Source organism: Hemiscyllium ocellatum, chromosome 34, assembly GCF_020745735.1.
Source record: "Hemiscyllium ocellatum isolate sHemOce1 chromosome 34, sHemOce1.pat.X.cur, whole genome shotgun sequence".
Lineage (NCBI taxonomy): Eukaryota > Metazoa > Chordata > Chondrichthyes > Orectolobiformes > Hemiscylliidae > Hemiscyllium > Hemiscyllium ocellatum.
Genome location: NC_083434.1, coordinates 21,377,418 through 21,394,749, shown reverse-complemented (window position 1 = coordinate 21,394,749; position 17,332 = coordinate 21,377,418). Strand labels below are relative to the sequence as shown.

The 17,332-nt window shown below is 41.1% G+C and overlaps 1 protein-coding gene across 4 annotated transcripts in view; it reads right to left on the bottom strand.

Annotated features, from left to right (window-relative positions):
• Positions 1 to 17,332, bottom strand: part of LOC132832251 (catenin delta-2-like) — a 488,139-nt gene that overhangs the window by 161,507 nt on the left and 309,300 nt on the right. For all 4 annotated transcript variants that reach the window (XM_060850083.1, XM_060850087.1, XM_060850084.1 and 1 more), the window contains one exon: positions 14,420 to 14,633. In XM_060850083.1, the coding sequence (XP_060706066.1) occupies positions 14,420 to 14,633 (214 nt within the window). The remainder of the gene's footprint in view (positions 1 to 14,419; positions 14,634 to 17,332) is intronic.

The window sequence follows — 17,332 nt, the reverse complement described above, 5'->3', positions numbered from 1 at the left end:
AATGTGAAGTCATACATTTTGGTAGGAGTAACTACAAAATAGATTGTTACTTGACTGGTTAAAAAGTTGCAGCATGCTGATTTGCAGAGGGACCTGGGTGTCCTTGTGCATGAATCACTGAAGGTTGGACTGCAAGTCCAACAAGTAGATGTGATCTGTGCGGACTTCAGTAAGGCTTTCGACCAGGTTCCCCATGGGAGACTAGTTAGCAAAGTTAGATCTCATGGAATCCAGGGAGAACTAGCCTTTGGATACAGAACTGGCTCAAAGGTAGAAGACAGAGGGTGGTGGTGGAAGGTTGTTTTTCAGACTGGAGGCCTGTGACCAGTGGAGTGCCACAAGGATCGGTGCAGGGTCCTCTACTTTTTGTCATTTACATAAATGATTTGGATGCGAGCATAAGAAGTACAGTTAGTAAGTTTGCAGATGACACCAAAATTGGAGGGGTAGTGGACAGTGAAGAGGGTTACTTCAGATTACAACAGGATTTTGATCAGATGGGCTGAGTGGCAGATGGAGTTTAATTCAGATAAATGTGAAGTACTGCATTTTGGGAAAACAAATCTTAACAGGTCTTATACACTTAATGATAAGGTCCTAGGGAGTGTGGCTGAACAAAGAGACCTTGGAGTGCAGGTTCGTAACTCCTTGAAAGTGGAGTCACAGGTCGATAGGATAGTGAAAAAGGCGTTTGGTATGCTTTCTTTTATTGGTCAGAGTATTGAGTACAGGAGTTGGGAGGTGATAGTGCGGCTGTACAGGACATTAGTTCGGCCACTGTTGGAATACTGTGTGCAATTCTGGTCTCCTTCCTATTGGAAAGATGTTATGAAACTTGAAAGGGTTCAGAAACTATTTACAAGGATGTTGCCAGGGTTGGAAGATTTGAGCTCCAGGGAGAGGCTGAACAGGCTGGGGCTGTTTTCCCTGGAGTGTCGGAGGCTGAGGAGTGACCTTTATAGATGTTTAAAAAATTGAGGTTCATGAATAGGATAAATTGACAGTCTTTTCCCTGGGATGGGAGAATCCAGAACTAGAGGGTATAGGTTTAGGGTGAGAGGGGAAAGATATAAAAGGGACCTACGGGGCAACATTTTCACACAGAGGGTAGTGCCTGTATGGAATGAGCTGCCAGTGGAAGTGATGGAGGCTGGTACAATTGCAACAGTTAAAAGGCATCTGGATGGGTATATGAATAGGAAGAGTTTAGAGGGATATGGGCCAGGTGCTGGCAGGTGGGACTAGATTGGGTTGGAATATCTGGTCGGCATGGATGGGTTGGACCGAAGGGTGAGTTTCCATGCTGTACATCTCTATGACCCTCAGTAATTAGGAAAGCAAAGGGAATTTCTCTCCTTCATTGCTAAAGGTGTTGAGTTTAAAAGCAGAGAGATCATGTTACAGCTGTACAAGGTAATGGTGAGGCCACACCTGGAGTAGTGTGCAGATTTGGTCTCCTTACTTGAGAAAGGATGTACTGGCACTGGAAGGGGTGCAGAGGAGGTTCACTAGGTCAATTGAGTTAAGTAGGTTGGCTATGAAGAGAGGATGAGTAGATTGGGATTATATTCATGGAGTTCAGAAGAATGAGGGGGGATCTCATAGAAACATATAAAATCATGAAGAGAATTGATTTAAAATAAAAATAGATAGGATGTTTTCACTGGTGGGTGAGACTAGAAGAGGGCATGGCCTCAAGATCAGAGGAAGCAGTTCGAACTGAACAGAGAAGGAACATCTTCATCCAGAGGGTTGTTAATCAATGGAATTCGTTGCTCAGGGAAGTAGTTGATGCTACATCAGTAATCGTTTTTAAAGCCAAAGTAGATATTTTTGAAAAATAAAGGCATTAAGGGATATGGTTAAAACATAGGTGAGTGGAGCTGAGTGCATGAAAAGATTAGCCACGTTCTTAGGGCTAAGCAAGAGGCTGGATGGCCTACTCCTGCTCCTAGTTCTTATGTTCAATCAAACCAGTCCATGCTGACCATAATCCCAAGCTAAACTAGAGCCTGAGCTTGGCCTATATCCCTCCAAATATCTCTTATTCCTGTAATTATCTAAATATCTATTCAGTGTTGTAATTGTATGTGGGAGAAAAATCTGCTACCCTGCCCACCCACAGCATGACCACACTAAAAAAACACAGAAGCAGGCCAATGAAACACAGATCAAACCTGCCAACACACAGAACACACCCACAATGCCCCAGTCTTGGCCTTACAGGCTAACATAGAAGCCAGACATGGCCAAGCTACTCCCAGACCAGAGTATACACTTCCCAAACAGCCTTCAGAGTAAGCTCCCAGCCCACTTAGCACTGCGGTCCCAGTACCCTTAGGGCAGGCTCATTTCCCATTGAAACCGATACCATCTAAATAAAGAGGCAGACCGAGAGGCCCTGGCAGACTTCGCTCATAGGAGGAACACAATGGACAGAGCTGGATGCCAGGAGAAGGAACATTTACACATTTGTACGGATGGGAAATACAATGAAGAATCCTCTAGAAGACATTCTCACCCACTCACAGAGATGGCTGGAATATCCTGTGTCAATTACAAATGAATTGCTTCAGCTGGATGCTTGATTAATTTCCATTCAGTTTATTCTTGTTTTAATCACTTTACAATTTTCACCATTGCATTGTAACTGCTTTACAATGATCACCTTTGTGTTGTACCTTTATAAAACATGCCTGCACCTTCCATCCTGGGAACAACATTCTGGCCATCTCTGCAGAGAATTGGTTCTGTGTCAGCCTGGCCAATTTCTCTTCTGTGATATTGCTTTGTTTAATAAACCGCTTGTCAATTTCATCGCAATCCTCATTTGCGGTCTCTGATTCATTGGGCTGAGTTTCTCCGACACTGTACTTGCATTTATCACTTCTTCTGGAAGTTCATTGCACACATAAACCATTCTGTGTTTAAAAAAATAGTTGCCCCTCATGTCTTTTTAAAGTCTTTCTCCTCTCACCTTAAAAATATGTCCCCTCGTCTTGCAATTCCCCACCCTAGGGAAAATACACCTACTATTCACCTTATCTATAACCCTCATGATTTTATACCCTTTATAAGGTCACTTTGTGACCACTTTGCTCCAGTGAAGAAAGTCCCAGTTTCTCTCTATAACTCATACCCTCTATTCCCAGCAATATCCTGGTAAATCTCTCCTGAGCCCTCTCCAGCTTTTAATAACGTCCTTCCTATACCAGGGCAACCAGAGCCAGACACAGTACTGTAGAAGAGACCCCACAAAGGTCCTGTACAACCTCAATATAACGTCCTAATTCCTATCCCCAAAGATCTGAGCAATGAAGACAAGTGTGTTAAACACTTTAACTACCCGACCTATACGTGATGCAAACTTCAAAGAATTATGTACTTGAACCCCTAGGTTTCTCTTTTCTAAAACATTACCCAATGCCCTGCTTCTAATTGCACATGTCCTGACTTTGTTTTAGCAAAATGTAAAACCTCACATTTATCCAAACTAAACTTCGTCTGCCACTTTCCAGCTCATTCACCTAATTGATCAAGGTCTCTTTGTCATGTTAGACAACCTTCTTCACTGTCTACTATATCACCAATCTTTGTCATCCACAAAGTTACTAATTATGCCTTTTATATTCTCGTTTAAATCATTTATATAAATGACAAACAAAAGTGGACCAGCACCGATCCCTGTTGAACACCATTGGTCACAGACTTGTGGATGAATGATAGCGGTTGTTCATCAAATTGTGCTACCAGGTAAGAAGATATCTCAAGTCAGATGTGAAATTCCAATGGCTGACATATAGGCAAATCAAAAATATAAGCATCAGTAAACAGATATTTTACATGGCCAAGATGAAGTGCAGTTCTATAAAACATGACATGCATGTCAAGTGGTAGGAAAACTTCAATATGTAATCAGGACAGATGAGATTCCCTATAGTATGGAAACTGGCCATTTGGCCCAACGAGTCCAAACTGACCCTCCAAAGAGTAACCCACCCTGACCCATTCCCCTCTCCTATATTTACCTCGACTAATGCACCTAACACTAAAAGGCAATTTAGCATGACCAATTCACCTGACCTACACATCTTTGGATTGTGGGAGGAAACTGGAGCACCCGGAGGACACCCATGCAGACACGAGGGGAATGTGCAAACTCCACAATGACAGTCCCCCAAGGTGGGAATCGAGCTCAGGTCCCTGGCGTTGTGAGGCAGCAGCAGCAACAGCATCTCTTACTTTTAGAAACATGCAGGAGAGTGCTTGTGTATTGTGAGAACTATTACCAAAAACAGAAAGCAGGACATCAGTATATTAAGGATATGATAAACTGATTCCTAAAAATTCAACCTTTAAGGCCAATCACAGCGAGGGTGTTAGGACAATCAGGAATGAAATCATTATAACTTGGAGGTGCTGCTGTTGGACTGGGGTGGACAAAGCTAAACAAATCACATGGCACCAGGTTATAGTCCAACAGGTTTATTTGAAAGCACTAGCTTTCGGAGCACTGCTCCTTTACAACCACCTGAAGAAAGTGCAGTGCTCTGAAGGTCGTGCTTCCAAATAAACCTGTTGGACTATAACCTGGTGTGATTTTTAACTGAAATCATTAATGCAACTTTTGTTTTACTTATTATGGACTACAGATTGTGAGACATTCTGCTCAGTGTTCTGACGATATACCTAATGTTTTCCAGAAAATCATTAGCAGTTTGGGTACAAAACAATGATGTTAACTGTGTATCACCTATAAACACAGGGAGTTTTGGAAAGATACCATTAGACTCTCCAAACCATGATCAAAACATACAGCCATGGGACTGGGACAAATGATTACATTTCTTACAGTTTGCTACCACAGTTTTCCCAAATGAATATATGGATAAAGACCATTTGGATAGATTTATGGTTATGAGATTAGAAATCCAGTGAAATTGTTTGGTGAGAAGCTCTTGAATCAAAAAGATGAATCCCAATGTCGGATTGTGTCCAAGTGTCCAGAGTATGTGCAGTAGCACAAGAAAATTTGAAAGGTTCACAAGCAAAAATGAAAGAATTGCCAGATAAAAATTCAACAATGAGTGTTTCAAATGGGAAATGAAGCATTGATATTGTAACCTCTGCAAGGTACACCCTGAAAGTGAAATTCAGTGGCCCATACAAAATGTTTAGGAAGGTTAGTAGAGTGACTTATCTAATAAATACTCCAGATCATTGGAAGAAGAATCAGTTATGTGATACAAATATTAAAAGGTATTATCATAGGCAAGAGGATAAGTAGGGGCAAGTGTGTCAGATAGTAAGACTGGAAGGTGAAAGAGACAAGAACAGCAAGTAGAAGGAGAGTAGTAAGTCGGTTCTCAAGGCAAACCTCTTACAACGCAATTAGCTAACATAAATACTGGGACAATTAGACACTGTGCCCTCATACCTAGAGGAAGGACAAGACAGAGATCATATGAGACTACTTAGATAGTAATAGGTAATCTGTAGGGATACATGTAGATTTGAAAAGACAGGATCGTTGAAACAGATTCCTTATAGATTGAGCCCAGAAAAAGAAGTTCAAGTAGAAACAGATTCAATACCTACTAGAATATTCACTTGATTAAACCTAGTCAAAACAGCTGGAGCTCACCAGTTATGTTAGTCCCTAAACTAGACACATCAACGAGTACAGATTATAGAAAAATAAGTGCAGTCAAAAAGACAGATGTATACCCAATTCCACAGTTAGAATTCTATATTGATAGTGCTGGCAGTGCCTTATTCCTTTCAAAGATTGATCTACTGAAGGGATACTGGTAAATACAATTAACAACAAGGGCTAAAGAAGTATCTGGTTTTGCTACATCCAATGGGTTCTATAATGTTGAGTGATGCCATTTCAAATAGAGAACATCCCAGTTATATTCCAGAGGTGTATGAATCTAGTTGTAGCTGAGGGCTATGCAACTTATTTTGTGTGGGAACAGCACACAAATTTTTAGATTAGATTTCCTACAGTGTGGAAACAGGCCCTTCAGCCCAACAAGTCCTCGCCGACCCTCCGAAGAGTCCAGATCATTGGAAGAAGAATCAGTTATGTGATACAAATATTAAAAGGTATTATCATAGGCAAGAGATAAGTAGGAGCAAGTGTGTCAGATAGTAAGACTGGAAGGTGAAAGAGACAATAACAGCAAGTGGAAGGAGAGTAGTAAGTCTTACAACTCAATTAGCTAACATAGCTCCCATTCCCATCTGATTAATGCACCGAACACTATGGACAATTTAGCATGGCCAATTCACCTGACCTGCACATCTTTGGACTGTGGGAGGAAACCCACACAGACAGAATGTGCAAACTCCACACAGACAGTCACCCAAGATTAGAATTGAACCTGGGATCCTGGTGCTTGAGGCAGCAGTGCTAACCACTGAGCCACCATGCCACCCCCGTGAAACATTTTAAAGTTGGCTGTCTTGGTGGTTAATTTAGCAAAATTTAATTCATACAAATAAGAACAATTTATCCCAGACATATCACAAGACAAGGTCAAGTGATGCTGTGGACAAATAAAGTAAAGGCTTTAACAGAATTCCCTGTTCCTAAAACTAAACAGGAAATCATGAGATTTTTAGGAATTTGAGGTTTCTACCAGAGGTATGTGCATTATTTAACAAGTTTGTCAAATAGAACAGTAAAAGTGGTTTAGTCAGCAGAATGCTAGTCATTTTGGTTTTTGCTGATTGTGGATGGAAATGGTAAAAATACTATTATAAAACAAAGGATTGTGGAAGTGCTGCATGTTGTAAAAATAAGTGACTGAGACTTATTGCAAGTGGTACCTATGCTAGTGCTTAGTTTGAGCAGTTTGGAAGATTGGTGGCGGATGGGCTAGCAATAGGGGTGTGCATAAAGTGAGATTAAGCCAGCAACGAATAGCTAATTGCTTTAAGGAGCTGTGACCAGTTATGGATGACAATAGGCTATCTGTCTGCTAAAGACTGTGTGATTGGTACTTGAGTAGCTGAGTCACTTGTGAATGTTAAAGATATTGCCAGGAGACTCTGGAAAGGGAGGTGGGGTTGTCTCACTGCAATAGAAAGTATCTGATGCCAGAAGAAAAGCCAGTTTATTTTCCCTCCCTAGTTTCTGTGAGCTCTTGCTTTTAACCAATAAGGCAGGTAAGTTAACATTTTCAAACCAGTTGTTCTTTCTGCATAGAAGTGAAAAGAAGCTGGAGAAGAGAGATTGAAAAACACCAAGTCGTAATAACCAAAATGATCATCCCAGCAAATTCTGTGGATAGGGGCCACTTGCCTTTTTTTCCTCAACCTATAACTCCAACGTTTTTTTGGCTGTCGATATGTTTATGTAGAATGGATTCAGAAGTGGGGGGTGGGGGGAGGGCTTAGAGTTTAAATTATTAGAGTTATACGTCAACATTTCATGTATTGCATTGTAGCTAGAATCTCCTTGCTTTCTTTGAAGTACAGAAACCTAGTCCATGCTTTCTGTCAACCTGGATTTAGGATGACAGGTAAATTGGGGACTTGCGCATGCTTTGATAAAATCTTTCACTTTTGTGACAACTCCAGGAATAGTGGGGCTTGATTTCCAGTGCATTACCCCAGTGAGGTATGACACAGCCAATATTTTAACCTGTCAACCACTTTTCCACATGAAGTCCTAAAATTTTTGATTCTTTCATTTATTAAACTCTTCAGCAAGAACATCACCCAAGTACCCACTCTGTGCAATAGTTTGTGGGTGTGACAGTTCTGTCATGTGTAAGACCATCATGCATATGACAGAGTTGTCCAATTGTTGATCTAGTATATTCTGTTCCATGAGCCCTTCACCACCAAACATGTGAGTGTTTAAACTAAATGGTGACTTGTTCACTTGTATCTGCTGCTCAGAGTCCAAAACATGAGGAATAAATCTTAATAGTCTGAAACTATTGTTTGATAAATATTGTTTTAACATATTGTCATATCACTTTACCAGGGCCTTACCATTCCCTCTGACCTTGTCTGGTGCATGCTAAGCCTCTCGATTCAACATCTGAGGCTGTGCCTCAATGCAGAATATGTGTTGCTGGAAAAGCGCAGCAGGTCAGGCAGCATCCAAGGAGCAGGAGAATCGACGTTTCGGGCATGAGCCCTTCTTCAGGAATCTGTGCCTCAATGCACTCCAAATTACAGATTTCACGATTCCCATGAAGCACTTTTATTACCTTGTATGCTTCTTTCTTTGTTTTGGTATGTACCTTTTCCCCATTCTCTGTTCTCAATCTTGCTTTCTTCTGTAATATTGATCACTGTTGTGTCAAAAACCCTGTTGCGTGACCAAAACTCTAATCACTGCCATTTTTCATTTTGAGGCTTTGTATCTCTAATGACCCATTAAGGGGCTCTGTTGGATATTCAAACACTTCCATTTATTTGAAATATGCAGCCTACACATGATCTCATGTGATATATCTAAAGATCTGTTGAATCTCCTGATGTGCCTTTAAGATAAATAGTAATGACTGTATTTCTAAAACACTTTTTAGAATTGAAAAATTATTAAATTATTGTATATGTTAAAAATCTCAACAAATTAAGAACAATACAACCTTTGTCTTTACCCAGACTAAACACTATGAACTAAACATCAAGTCCACCTCCTTCCTATGCTGCGGAGGACTGGCATTAATATCCTCACCCTCCTCTACAAGACCTTTCACAGATACAAAACATCCCATTAACAACAAATTATCACATTCAGGCGACAAGTCTAAGATACTAAAACACCAAGGCATTTCACAGGAGCAACATCAATCAAATTTGACACCAAGCTATATAATGTATGTTATAGGGTGCAAGATCAGAAGCTCAGCCAAACAGAACTTGGGGAAATAAATAGCGATATCTTGTAAAGTGTCTATGTTGCACAGAAGGAGGTGCTGGACATCTTAAAATGTATAAACATGCATAAATTCTCAGGCACAGATCAGGCATACCTAGAACTTTGTGGGAAGCTGGGTAAGTGATTGCTTGGGCCCTTGCTGAGATATTCGTATCATCACCAGGCACTGGTGAAGTGCTGGAACTCTGGAGATTGGCTAACATGGTGCCATTAATTAAGGAATGTAGTCAGGAAAATCCAGGGAACTTTTGACCAGTGAGCCTGCCATTAGTGGTGGGCAAGTTGTTTGAGGGGATTCTGAGGGTCAGGATTTACATGTAATTGGAAAGGTAAAAAATGAGGTCTGCAGATGCTGGAGATCACAGCTGAAAATGTGTTGCTGGTTAAAGCACAGCAGGTTAGGCAGCATCCAAGGAACAGGAAATTCGACGTTTCGGGCATAAGCCCTTCATCAGGAATGTAATTGGAAAGGCAGGACTGAATTAGGGATCGTTCAATGGCTTTATGCGTGGGAAACTGTGTCTCTAACTTGATTGAGCTTTTGAAGAAGTGATGAAGAGGAATGAAAGCAGAGTTGTGGACATTATCAAACACCTTACTGAAGTCCACATAGACAATGTTCCACATAGTAGACTTGTTAGCAAGGTTGCATCATCACATGAATTGTAGGGAGAATTAGCCATATGGATATAAAATTTATGTCAAGGTAAGAGACAGAATGGTAGTGGAATGTTGCTTTTCAGACTGGAGGCCTGAGACCAGCGGTGTCCCGCAAGAATCGCTGCTCGGTTCTCTGCTTTTCACCATTTATACAAATTATTTGGATGTGAATACAGGAGGTATTATTAGTAAGCTTGCAGGTGATACCAAAATTGATAGTGTTGCAAAGAAGATTATCTCAGAGTACAATGGGACTTTGATTGGATGGGCCAATGGGCTGAGGAGTGGCAGATGGAATGTAATTTAGATAAATGTGAAGTGCTAGATTTTGGAAAGACAAATCAGGGCTGCACTAATACATTTAATGGTAGGGTCCTGGGAAGTGTTGCCGAACAAAGCTAACTTGGAGTACAGGTTTATAGTTCCTTGAAAGTGGAGCAGCAGGTAGGCTATAGGAAGGGTTGGGTTATTTTCTCTGGAGCATTGGAGGCTGGGGGGTACCTTATAGAGGTTTATAATATCAAGAGGGGCATGGATAGGGTGAATAGTCAAGGTCATTTCCCTAGGGTAGGGGTGTATAAAATTACAAGTTATAGGTTTAGGGTGAGTGAGAAAGATTTAAAAGGTTCCTAAAGGGCAACTTTTTCAGATAGTGGGTGGTATGTGTATGGAATGAACTGCCAGACAAAATGATGGAGGCTGGTACAATTACACCATTGTAAGGACATCTGGATGGTTTTATGGATAGGAAGGGTTTAGAAGGGCCAAATGGGACCAGAATAGGTTAGGATATCTGACCGGCATGGACAGGTTGGACTGACGGGTCTGTTTCCATGCTGTACTTCTCTATGGCTCTATTGGAACCTTTTAACATGTTAAAAGTATTAATCAGACCACACTAAACCATTACATATTTACAATATTACACTTAACATTGATTATCATTTCCAAATTCATTGCATTCCCAACTCTTCCCCTACTTTTAAAACTCTATATTTTAATTTGCCTCTTGCATAGTAACACACACAACCCAATTGTTCCTTTCGTTCTTAGGTTGACATTCATCCTATCCCATCACTCCATGAAATACTCCAGGGTGCCTTTCATGGTTCAAGGAATTTTATAGAAAAACTGCTGCTGTTAACATTCCTGTCACATTGGACTTACACTCAAAGAAAATCCTAATACTGTACTTTGTGACCTCAACCACTCCAGTCCTGAATTTGATCTTGTTTTAAGGTTTCTCATGACTTCCCAATGAATTGTGTGATCAATGTGTAATACTGCCAAGGGCTAGGCTTCAGGAAGAGTGCTCTACTGTACTTGCCATTGGTCTCAATTCAGATGGCCTTGACCTCTTGGTTCCTCAACTGCCTCTTCGATTAGACCTCATTTCTCACACGAATAGTTATCCACACCCCAAGCTACAAGCTACATCTCCTGGGATTTAAGTTTCAGTTTTGGAAAATGACATCTAGTGGTCAAATGATTCTTGAAAAGCTTCACTTGCAAAACAGTTTTGATCCAATCTCAACTTCTGTTGAGATGGCATTTTTGTGCTGTTCGAGTAATGTCACCTTCCCTAGGCAGCAAGACTTGAACAACTTCAACGCTTGGTAACATTTGTACCACACAAGTGCCAACTAATGACCATTTCCTATGAAACAGACTCTAACCATCAGCCCTTGATGTTAATTGGCATTACTTTCACTTAATCCTTCACGACCACTATTCTCGGGTTTACAATTAACCAGAAACTGAACTGGATTAGCCATACAAACTCAGTGGCTCCAAAAGCAAGTCAGTAGCTAGGAATTCTGCAGTGAGAAACTCAGATCCAGTCTCACCAAAACTATCTACCTGTAGAAAGTCTAAGTCAAGACTGTAGTGGGATACACCCCACTTTTTGTTCACTTGTGGGATATGGGTGTCTCTGGCAAGGCTAGCTTTTATTGCCAATCTCCAGTTGCCCTTGAGAACAGGGATGTGAGTTTCTTATTGAACTGCTGGAGTCCATATGCTGGAGGTATGCCCTCAGGGAGAGAATGCCAGGACTTTGACCCAGTGAAGGAATAGCATTATATTTCCAAGTCAGGATGGTGAGTGGGTTGGAGGGAACTTGAAGGAGTTGGTACTCCCATGCATCAGCTGCTCTTGTCCTTCTCATTGTAATTGGGCACAGGTTTGGAAGGTGCTGTCTCAGGAACTTTGAATTTCGGCAGTGCACCTTGTAGACAGTACACAATGTGCTGCTGGGAATTGGTGGTGGAGGGAGTGCATGTTTGCAGTTGGGGGTTGCTTTGGCCTGGATAGTGTCCAGCTTCTTGAGAGTTCTTGGAGCTGCACGCATCCAGCAAGTGGAGAGTACTCCAACACACTCCCGACATCTGCCTTGTAAATGGTGGTCAGGCTTCGGAGAATTGGGAGGTGAGTTACTTGCCTAGCAGAGTGCAGTTCTTACAAAACTCAAGAACCATCACGACAGAGCAGCCCACTTGATTAGTAGCCCATCCACCACCTTTTCATTTATTCCCTTCACCACTGATGTATACAGTAGCAGCTGTATGTATCATCAATAAGATGACTACAGTGACTCACTGAGGTTCCTTTGACAGCATCTTCCAAACCTCATACCTACCACCTGGAAACACATGGGCAGCCGATATATGGGAACATCAATACTTATGAGTTCCTTCCATGTCACATGTCAGCCTGTCTTTAAACTATATCACTGATTCTTCACTGTTGCTTGTTCAAAGTCCTGTAGTCCTCCTCCTAGTAGCAGTGTGGGTATCCTTACAACCCATGGACTGGAGCAGTTCAACAGGCAGCTGACCACTATCTTCTCCAGTGCCATTAGGGATGGCACTAGGTGCTGGCAACAAACAAAACAAAAACAACAAAGACCCATTTTGAAAATGCTTGAAGAGATGCAAATGTCCTTGAAGGATGGTACTGAAGCCAATCATGCAACACCCTCATCCCGGTGATCTCATAACAAATGCAAAGTGATGCAAAACTGTAATGTGAGGCATAAAGTACTTGTGATGCCAAAGAAAAGGTCAATTTGTTCTAGTTTCATAATAATGAGCGCTGATTGTCATTAACTGTGGGGAATTATAAACTTCTGTCAAGTTAACACAGACTGATACACATTCTGGCTATGTTGTTATCTTATTCATCAAAACTGCACAAACAGTTCCCTGAGGCTACATGCTTTGACAGCAAAAGAAAGAAATGAGTAAATATATCATGACTATCATGCTCATATTATTAAGTCTGTCACTCTGTGGGATACCTCGTCAATGAACACAAATCACAGTTGCACGGCACCTTCCCTGGCGGTTTGATAGTGTCTAATTATACTTGCCTAACAGATTAAAGGTGCTATAGATAGCATAGCAGTTTGCATGAAGTGCAGACTGAAGCACAAAACTATCCCTTGCCAGCAAATAACTAGATATTACTCATGGAGGTATTTCATGCTGAAGCCTTATGTTTCACCTCTTATTGCATTTCCTCCAGTTTTCATCATAATGTGGTCTAGCAAATCTGACACTACTAATATTGATGAAATGGTTACCATTGCCAAAGGATGAATTCTCACACAGTCTTATCTTTTGTTAGAAACACGATCAAAAAATTGTTAAATCTGGTTGGCACTTTTGCTTTCAGCTAATCAAAAGAAGTATATTAATGTACTTTCCTTCATATGACTTAAACCACTCATCTGACGCCAACCAAAACCTCACTTTTTAACATTCCCTTTCAATGTTTTATGTGTTTGTTTCAATAGTTGATGCTACAAAATTCCACATTACTGACATTATTGGTGTAAAGTTATATTTGTCTACTTCCACTTCAATGACTTTTGTGATTAACTTACCTTGAAATCATTGGAACAAGAGAAAACAATCAAAACTTGCAGCCTGCTCTATCATTCAATTTGATCAGAGGTGATTTGTACTTTAAACTCACCATCCCCTAGAAATCCTTAGCCTCAACAAAGATCTGTTAATAGAAATACAAAATAGCTGAAATCTGCAATATAAACTGAAAAATGTTGGAAATACTTGACAGATCAGGCAGTATCTGTGGTGAAAAACAGAGTGAATGTCTCAGTTTGATACATGATGTTAACCCTGTTTCTGTCTTTGCAGTTGCTGCCCGATCTGCTGGTTTTCTTCTTAAAAGTCTATCAATGTCAACCTCGAAAGATCCAAGTGTCTAATAGCAGCAGCTGTTTTGGAGAAAGAATTCTAGATTTCTACTGCTCAGAAGTGCTTCCTAATTTTATTTCAGAATAGCCTAGCTCTAACTTTAAGGTTGTGCTGGCTTCTTTGGTACCACCGTCACAAATAGACCATGCGTATCTACCCTATTTATGTATGTTTACCTTACTTCATTAATTTACACTCCAATCACCCTTTAAGCTTTCCAATTTTCTTATATGCAAGAAAAGCATCGTGTAAAAATGTCCTAGCGAATAAACCCTTTCAGTTCTTGTATCATTCTAGTGAATTTTGTACTTTTGCCTTACCCAGCGGCACGACATTCTATCTGATATGGTCAGAATTGAACAGATGGGGTCTGACCAAGGAGACTATTCTCATTGTTCCCACTGGTGATTCAGACAGTGATTCCATTTGTTATCACCCCAGCATTAATCTCAAAGGTATCTATCACATGACGGATTACTAAAGTCCAATCTAAAAGGGGAGAAGCAACTGTAATGGAAAATCCAAGTTGGTTTTAGCTTGATCTTGATGTGGTAACTCAACTCATTCAAACAATGGGAACAAGGGTTCAAAAATACTGCAGCGAAGAAGTGCAGAAAAGGTAGAGTCATACCTGTAACTAGCTCCCTGATCTCCACGTCAGGGGTCTTCCGAAGCAGTCGTACCAGTGCTGGAATTCCACCACAGTTTTTCAAAGCAATTTTGTTGTCGTCATTTGCCTTCCCATATACCAGGTTTCTAAGGGCTCCACAGGCACTGCGATGCACTTCTTGCATTCGATGGTCCAACAGATCAACCAATAACTGGATTCCACCTTGTCTTCTTATCTACAAGATTAGAATGTAAAAGAGTGAATAATTAATCCATTAAATGAACCATAGTAATCATCAAATGCCTAAAGGACAACAGATTGTTTTAGGTACGTTCGCTGAACTGGGAATTTGATTTGCACACGTTTCGTCTCCTTTCTAGGTGACATCCTCTGTGCTGTGGAGCCTCCTGTGAAGTGCTGCTGTACTGCGCCGGTTGGAATTTGTTTCATTTTGTTCCGCTGGTTCCAGTTGCTCGTTGCAGTCGTCAGTATATAGGGTCTAGGTCAATGTGTTTGTTGATGTGGCCTGTGGATGAGTGCCAAGCTGCTAGGAACTCTCTGGCTGTCCTCTGTCTGCTTTGTCCTATTATTGTTGCATTGTCCAGTCAAATTTGTGGTCCTTATCATCTGTGTGTATAGATACTAAGGCTATCTGGCTGTGGTGTTTAGTGGCTAGTTGATGTTGCATGAATGCAGATGGCTAGTTGTCTGCCTGTTTGTCCTATGTCGTGTTCCGTGCAGACTCTGCATGAAGTCTTGTACACCATGTTTGTCCTGCACATGATGGGTATTGGGACCCAACTGACACAGTACAACAGCACTTCACAGGAGGCTCCACAGCACTGTGGATGTCCCTAGAAAGGGGTCAAAACATCTGCAAACCAAATTCCCATCTTGGCAAACATACCCACAACAACTGGAACCGGCACCCGAGCTACAAATCTTTACACAAACCTTGGAAAGCAGATTCTTTGACTTAATTCATTTGTCTCAAATATTAAAAAAGGCAAGGTATCCAAACATATACAGGTACCCCTCACTTTATGACCACATTGCATACTATAGGATCTATTGCACAAAAGAGCCTGGACTTCTATTGCAATATCATGAAGTTGTATTAATGGGTTGTTCTATCCATAATCTGCTGTCACCATATACGATGTCTCAAGGCAGAACTTGATGATGTAGAACATTATACACAATATTTGCTTTTGGTCTACTATAGACTAGGCCATGTAAGAAGGAAGTATCATTAAGATGCCCTAGTATGTGTTTATACAAGGAAAATAGCAACAGTGAGGTGTCACTATCACAAGCCTTTGAAACTCTTGTGATTTCATCCTCCTATATTCTGTGAGGAAAGATTTGTTTTTAAAAAATCCGATTTTCCACAATTAATGATTGTTCTCAACTCTCAGTTGTTCAGTGTATTTTTCCCACCAGTATTACTGGCTTCAGTCATAATTTTAAGACTAAAGACACTTGTCCTCACTCAAGCATATTAGCATCCCATCACAGAGTTCAATGGGTAAAGCACAGCCCAAGTGATTAACTCTGCTTTCCTTCTTTCTGGACGTTCTAATAGCCAACAGTGCACATTGAACTCCTGCCTTCAGCATAAGTGTGTCATTTGACTTACAGATGGAAGGACGTGCCATCGTGGCAATGTTACCAGATTAGTACTATGGAATCCAGGCTAATGTTCTGGGGACAAAGGTTCAAATTCCACCATGACAGATGGTAAAATTAGAATTCAATAAAATCTGGAATTAAAAGATGACCTAATGGTGACCCATTGTAAACCCCATTTGATTCATTAATGGACTTTAGGGATAGAAATCTGCCATTCTTACCTGATCTAACCTACATGTGACTCCAGACCCTTGTGATTGGTTCTTAACTGCCTAGCAAGCCACTCCATTATATCAGACTACTGCAAAGCCTAAAGAATGACCAAATGGCAACAGAAATGACAATGGCAAACAGTCCTATCAACACCGCAAAGTCTTCCTTATCAATAGAGGTGGCACAGTGGCTCAGTGGTTAGCACTGCTGCCTTATAGCACCAGGGACCAGACTTGATTCCACCCTTGGCGACCGTCTGTGTGGTGTTTACAAATTCTCCCCGTGTCTGCGCGGCTTTCTCTGGGTGCTCTAGTTTCCTCCCATAATCCGAAGCTGCACAGGTTAGGTAGATTGGCCATGCTAAATAGCCCATAGTATCCAGGGATATGCAGGCAAGGTGGATTCGCCATGGGAAATGCAGGTTTACAGGGATAGGGAGGGAGGTGGGTCTGGAGTGGATGCTCTTCAGAAGGTGAGTGTGGACTCGATAGGCTGAATGGCCAGCTTCCACGCTGTTGGGATTCGATGATCAGAATTGCGGTGACCAGAATTGTAGCAAATATTCTAAATGTGGCACAACTAAAATTCTATATAGCTCCAAATCACTTGCCAATTTTTGCTGACTGATGAAGGTAAGCATGCCAACTGCCTCTTGACCAACGTTTTCCACATGTTGTGAACCTATATGCCTAGATCTGTCTGTATGCTAATGCTTCTAAGGTTTCTGCTATTTACTGTATACTCCCCTCCTGCATTCGAACTTCCAAAACACATCACCTCACATTTGTTCGGGTTAAATTACATCTGCCATTTCTCTGCCCAAGTCTCTAGCCAATCTATCCTCTGGCAATCCTCCTCACTGTCCACAGCTCCCAATCTTTTTGTCATCCACAAAATTATTAATCAGACCATCAATACTCTCCTCCAAATCATTTATGTATTTTACAAACAATAGGGGTCCCAGCATTGATCCCTGCAGACTCCACTGATCACAGATCTCCAGTGAGAAAAACATCCTTCCACTGCTATTCTCTGCCTTCTATAACTAAGCCAGATCTATATCCACCATACCAGCTCACTGCAGATCCT